The sequence below is a fragment of the Loxodonta africana genome, chromosome 2, assembly GCF_030014295.1.
Source record: "Loxodonta africana isolate mLoxAfr1 chromosome 2, mLoxAfr1.hap2, whole genome shotgun sequence".
In the NCBI taxonomy this organism is placed as follows: Eukaryota; Metazoa; Chordata; class Mammalia; order Proboscidea; family Elephantidae; genus Loxodonta; species Loxodonta africana.
The window spans coordinates 147,634,873-147,641,670 of record NC_087343.1 but is presented as its reverse complement, the minus strand read 5'-3'; the positions used below and the strand labels follow the sequence as shown (position 1 = coordinate 147,641,670).

General features: G+C 51.9%; 1 protein-coding gene across 1 annotated transcript; it reads left to right on the top strand.

Annotated features, from left to right (window-relative positions):
* The first annotated feature begins 389 nt into the window (after window positions 1–389).
* TIFAB (TIFA inhibitor) lies at window positions 390–5,325 on the top strand. The gene is given in 3 exon segments (XM_064276502.1): window positions 390–556; window positions 706–4,738; window positions 4,741–5,325. Coding segments are annotated over 2 exon segments (831 nt in total). The 5' UTR covers window positions 390–556; window positions 706–4,434; the 3' UTR covers window positions 5,268–5,325.
* The last annotated feature ends 1,473 nt before the right edge of the window (window positions 5,326–6,798 follow it).

Here is a 6,798-nt window from a genome sequence, read left to right as displayed (position 1 = left end):
CTCCTTGGAAGCTCTAGGGGGCAGTTCTACTCTGTCCTACAGCGTCGCTGTGAGTTGGAATCGACTCAACGGCACTGGGTTTGGGTTTTTAGTTTTGGTGCCATGTGATGCGTACACATCATCATTTGGTCACTTCCTGGGAAGCCTGAGCCCATAGTGCTGGGCAAGAGCCCACCTTGACCTCTTCTAGACTGCCCTGGAGGCCAGGAAAGCCCAGGAGGGGTGGGCAGGAGAGGGCCTCCTCGCTGTCCTCCTGCAGAAGGGGTCACCCTAGGGAGCGGCCACTATCCCCACCTCAGGCCCTGCCTTTTCCTGAGATGCTCAGGGGACTGCCCCATTGCCTGAAGCTCCCTCAGCCACCCCAGTCCAGCCTTAGCACTCTGCTCACAGTTTCCCAGATGCACTGGGGGCTCCTCCCACCAGCCCTCTATTCAGAAAGGCTCTTCTTGCTGACATGCCTGTGATGCTTCTGCCCCTTTTGGCTGGCCAGGAGAGAAGAGGGAGAGTGGAAGCTTGCTGATACCCTGGATGCAGCTCTCCAGGTCCAGGGGACAAAGTAGGGACTGATGGAGCTGAAATCCAGGAGGGAATCCCCCTACCTGGGGATCCCTCCTAGCAGGGTCCCAGGCTGGGGTTTCTCAACCTCTCAGCAGTGAGGTTGCACTTCTGCAGTGGGAAATTACATTTTCGTTTTCTTTCCTAAAGAGAAAAAGGAAGAAAGCAGCAAACCGAAGACACATCATGTCCCTGCCTCACAGCCATAAGAGACCTTCTTGTCCCTGCCCCACCCAGATCCACCCTCTCCCAGAGTTCAGAGCTGCAGAGACAGAGCCAGATGTGCCCCTGGCTGTAAGGTGAGTGGGGGTCAGCTTGGACCCACAGGGAGGGGAAAAGGCCTAGTGGGGCAGGGTGGAGGACCCACCCCTGCCAGGTCTTGGCCAGACACACCCCGAATGTCTTCTTCCTGTCTCATCCCAGAGGTGGGACAGTAAGACTGATTTCTCCTTCCTCAAGGACAGCTGGAATTCAGGAGACACGTGGGGGCCTCTTCAGGAGCTCCAATTTGTCAGCTCTGCATAGCTCTGCAGAGCAGAGTGAGATCACACGGGAGCAGCGATAAGCCCTTTTTGCTGGGGGAATCTTTCAAGGTCCCTGGAGAATGGGGTTGGGTTCTAGAATTGAATTCTGAGTTTCTGGTTAGGCCTGAGAGCATGGATGCTGCCCGTGCTCTTCTGGACCCTGTTCATCTCACACACCTCAGGAAGAAGCGCTCTGCTGACCGAGGGCAACAGCTTGGTCTCCTGTTGCACCTTAATATCCCTGGCAGCCAGCTGAGTCCCGGGCCCAGAATAGGGGATCAACAATGGTTTGTAGTGTGACTGTCAGAGGTGGACAGAGGTATGCGTGTGTCTGTGTGTTAGGGAAAAGGGGGTGTCCTGAGGGCCCACCCCTTGCTATCAGACTGGAAGGTCCCCACCATTACACCACTTCATCCAAAAGACAGGAGGTGCACAGGGTGCGGGGCTTGGAGGGACATCAAGCCTGTACTGCCTGGGACCAGCCTTTAAGGACCAGATCCCCATCTGTGGTCTGTCTGGACTTGATCTTGCCATGCATGTGATCTTCTCCTCAGCATTTGGCAAGTGTGCCCCAGACATTTGCTCTGGCTGAGTCCTGTCTGCCCTGGGCAGTGGGACAGCTCAGACCAGACCCTGCCCTCTGGAGGCATCAGGGGAGACAAGATCAGGGAAGACAGACACAGACCCACAGGCCTCTGACAGTAATGCAAAGATGGACTAGGTGCCCTGGGGTGACTGTCCCTGCTGTCAGGGTCAAAGGGCAGAGAGAGGTCACCTTCCCTGGGGAAAATATTTCACGGAAGGGAACATTTGAGCCAGACCTTGAAAAACGAGCGATATTTGCATACACAGAGTTTTGAATGGGAGGTGCATTCTTAGCAGAGAAAATAGTGGGAGCAAAAGCCAGGTCCTGGGAAGTGTTTGACTTCTGTTGAAGGTGACTCTTGGGCCACATGGGGTTGATGGGCAAGGCGGAGAGTTTGTGGTCCTCAAGTCCGTGCAGGGACAAGGCTAACCACTGTTAGTGGCCTTTCCCATGTGTGCCAATAAGATTCTAAAAGATAAATTACTGGAGATGCGGTTTCTGAGACAAAACACGGGTGCATTTCACCTTGTGGCAGACACTGCCAGTTGCCCTCTTAGTTTTCTAGTGCTGCTGTAACAGAAATACCACAAGAGGGTGGCTGAAAATAACAGGATTTATTTTCTCACAGTTCAGGGAGCTAGAAGTCCAAGAGTTTATCAGTTGTGTCGATTCCTTCTACAGATTTCTCCCTAGTTTCTGGTGACTGCCATCAATTCTTTTTTTTTTTTTTCATTTTTACTTCAACAAATTTATTTAAAAAGGAAATTATATACATCCGTACTGTAAACAGAAAAACCATACTCCTTACTAGATATAAAATGTAATTTTTTTAAAAAATAGACAAAACGAAAGCCAAGAGGTATTATTCTAGCTGTACACTCTTGTCTGCTAGAGGAAGTGGCCCTGGATGTTGTCTCTTGGTTGGAAGAGGAGGATGAAGAGGTGTTGTTCATGTTGTTAGCTGCCATTAAAGTCACCTCCTACTCACAGAGGCCTTATGTACAACAGGACCAAACATTGCCTGGTTCTGCACCATTTTCTCACCTTCTAGCGCTATACTGGACAGTGGTCTATTGTGCTCCGCAAAGTTTTCGTTGGTTAATTTTCAGAAGTAAATCACCAGGTCTTTCTTCCTAATCTTAGTTTGGAAGCTCTGCTGAATCTTGTCCACCATGGGTGACCCTGATGGTATTTGAAATACTGGTGACATAACTTCTAGCATCACAGCAACACGAAAGCCACCACAGTAGAACAAACCTACGGACGTGTGATGGTTCTCAGAGGTGTTAGAGAGGCGTCAAGACACACCAGCACTGAGCTGAGTCTTTTTTCTTGATGTAATCAGCAAGGCTGCAAAAGAATTGCAAAAAGGGTCTTTCTCCTACTGGGTGATTCTCTGTTCTTCTAGGCAGGGTCTGGGGCCTCCATGGCTGGTGCCTCCCTCACTGGGTGCCATCAATTCTTGGCATTCCTTGGCATCTATCTTCTCCCTGTGTGTGTCTCTCTGTGTCTATTCTGCTCTTTTTGTAACTCAGAAGTGATTAGGTTTTGACCCACTCTGTTCTATATGACTCAATTAACATAACAAAAGAAAACCCTATTTCCAAACAGGATTGCATCTACAGGTGCAGGGGCCAGAAATTCAGCACGTATTTTCAGGGACACTCAAAAAAAACCAAACTGGTTGCCGTCCAGTTGATTCTGACCCATAGAGACACCACAGGATAGAGTAGAACTGCCCCACAGCGTTTCCGGGGAGTGGCTGGTGGATTTGAACTGGTGACCTTTTGGTTAGCTGCTGACTTTTTTATCACTACACCACCATGGTTCAGTTCAATCCATAACACTCTCCGTGGAGCTCCTACCAGTTATTTAGTGAAAGGTCTCTTAGCACTCTTCACCCTCTTGGTCAAGATCTATTCTCTGACCCCGAATGTGAGCTTATAGCACTGACGCCCTGTAAATCACCTAGCCTGGCCTGGGCCATGGTAAGCATGGGGAATGTGTTAGTTGTTATCACTCATCCTTCCAGTTTCTGGGCAGGCTTTCTGATTCCCCGGACCAGGCTGGACTTCCCCCTTCTATGCCTCTCTGTAACTTCTGGTGCTAGAAGTACCTCTCTCTTCTACCCACTGGGTGGCCTTGAGGGCAACGGCTTGGTATCCCCAGCAGCCAGTTCAGTGCCTGGCTTAGAGCAGCTGCTCAGCAACTGTTTGTTGTGTGACTGTCAGATATGAGGAAGGAAGGTGTATCCTGTTGGCCCTACCCTTCCCATATGCAGGGCCACACTGTCCCCAAATGACAATGTTGTTGTTGTTAGTTGCTGTTGATTCTGACTCATGGCGACCCCATGTGTGCAGAGTAGAACTGCTCCGAGGGCTTTCAAGACCATGACCTTTCAAAAGTGGATCGCCAGGCCTGTCTCCAGAGGAGCCTCTTGGTGGCTTCAAACGGCCAACCTTTCGACTGGTAGTTGAGCACTTAACTGTTTGCACCACCCAGAGAAGTCTCAATAAGACTACCAAAACCCCACCCCACAAGCTGGATGTCCTATTTCTTTCCTGTAATATAGGTATGTCCCTTGCATAAATAAGGACAGACTTATCTATATTATAGAAAAGAAAACTAAAATTCAGAGAGGGTGGGTAGCGTGTCCTACTCACAGAGCATGGGAGAGACAAAACCGGGACCAGACCCAGTGGGCCTGACCCTCCACCCCAACATGGGCTTTATCGACACCGGCCCTGGCTTGCTCCTGGCTGGGTCAGAATGACTGGGCCCACAGTGAATGTGTGGCTCTGTTTGACTGGGGGTGGTCCCGGTCGCCATGATGGGCAAACACAGTTGCTCAGGGAGTGGCAGAGGTACACCAGGGCCCATGTGAGGCTGTGTATCTGTGTTCCATCCTTCCACGCTCTCTCCGTGAAAAGGCCTATCACGGTCCTTCAGGTGAGCCTGCACCACCCCACGACAGGCCTGGCTGCCTTCACCAACATCCCACGGAGGCTGCAGCATGACACCAGCCCACTGCTGGTTGGCCGGGGGCAAGACTCCCACCTCCAGCTGAAGCGCTCCTCCTCTCCCACCTTCACCTGTCCCTGGAGCCCTACCGGGAGAAGGGCAGCTCTCTGTTGACCTTCTGCCTCAAGGCCCTGAGCCACAGGGGCTGCGTGTGGGTCAAGGGGTACCTAGAGCAGGTCCCCCTGAGAGCCATCAACAGGGTCACCTTCTCCAGAGTCCAGATGGTGATCCACATAGAGAGGGGCGTCTCCCTCGAGGCCTTTGTCTGCTACTTCCATCTCAGCCCATTGGCCCTGATTTACAGGCTTGAGGCTGAGGAGACTGATGAATATGAAAGCACCCCCCCTCCAGCAGCGGCCTCCCCTGTGTTCAGGGGAGTGGACTCCAGGTCATCTGGGGTTTCTCCAAGACCCTTCTCAGACTCGGGACGGCTCTCCCCAGCCAAGCCCTGGAGGGAGAACAGAAACACAGCTCCAGAGGGAGCCCCCAGACAGCACACTCTGGTAGCGTCACCGCTGCCTATAAGCAAGCCTTTACTGAAACAAGACCTGAAATATTCGAGCTACATCACGCAAGGTTGACGATGAGGCCCGCTGGCCGCCTCACTCATAATGAGCAGGTTCTGCCGACACTGGGCGGGGAGGGAGGGGGGGGGCGGGGGAGGGGGGTTGGCGGGGACAGTGCCCTGGTGGTTACAGCTACACAAGGTAACGGGAACTTCATATACTTTAGAGGCCTTAAGGGGGTACGGGGAGCCTCTCCCAGCCTTTCCCCACATTTCCGTCTCCTGTTTGACTAGGAGTTACTTTATGTTGCTAATTTTGTGTGCCATTTAAGAGCTGGAGTTTGAGGTTGCACCAGGAATGCCTGGACACATGTAACAATTACGTTTGTGGTAGCTCCAGGTTACCTTCGGTTTTCAAATACCCACAGGCACTTGGGGCTTAGGGAAGCCTGTGTTTAATAAACTGCAAGTATTTCATTAAGCTGGCATGCCCAGTAGGATCCCCAGGTCCCCAGATGGGCTGCGTATACACGGTGTTGTCACGCAGAGGCTGGGGGTGGGAAACATGGGAGAGGTGTCAGAGGAAATTGGAAAGGCAGGGGCTCATGTTTCTGGAAAGGACGTAGGTGGAGCTCAGGGCTTTCTGGGGATGGGCAGCTCAAGCTGGTCTGCCTGGAAATCCATGGTCACTGTCATCTTTCTCATCCTCATGCTCCCCCACTCCCTGGTACTTCTGGATCGAAGCCTTGCCTCACCGGAGGGCAGAGGATTTCAGGGTGGTTTTCCAGGGCAATGGGCTCTTTCAGGGACTATTTCAGGGAGTAAGTGAGACGAGTGTGTTAGAATGCAGTTCAGCACTTATTTCACGCAGGGTAGGTCATATGCCAATGATCCTTCCATATGCAGACTAGCAGGGAGCAAGGCCAAGGGTGAAGAATTTTCTCAATGAACAGGAGAAGCAGAGTGCAGGCAGCCACTAGCCATGTCACTCTGAGATGGGGCTAGTGTGGTTCAGAAACAGTATTTACCTAAGTAATGGAGGTAAAGACACAACACAGAGGGTCATCACAATCCTAGACCCCACAAGGAGAGGATAAAAGGTAGAGACTGGCTCACATCTTGGGGACAGGGACCATCTCCAACAAGGTTTCCAACATTCTTCCTTTCCCACCTAAGCAGAAACAGCCTTTTGTACCCAGGGCCATCTACAAGGAGGCTCAGCTTCACTCTCAGGCTTGTGTGTGTGCCTTCTCCACAGGGGAGACAGCAGGGGGCAAGACCCAGGCCTGCCCCTTCTTGGGAAGCTTCCCTTCCAACACGGAATGAAGGCCACACGTTCAAGTCATAGCCACAAGGCAGAGAGGGCAAGGGCTGCAAGGGGAGATGGCTGTCCAGTGTTGTGCATGGCGCCATGTGCATGGCAGTAGCGCCCTCATTCACTCAACAGACTTTAACCAAGCACCCACATTGTGGCAGAGGCTGTGAAAAACCCCAGGGACCAGCAGTGACAAGGTGGACACAATTGCTGCCTTCATGAAGCTTACACTGGACTCAAGAAAGACAAAGCATTCAGGAGCTAATTACATAATCAATTATGTGATCACACT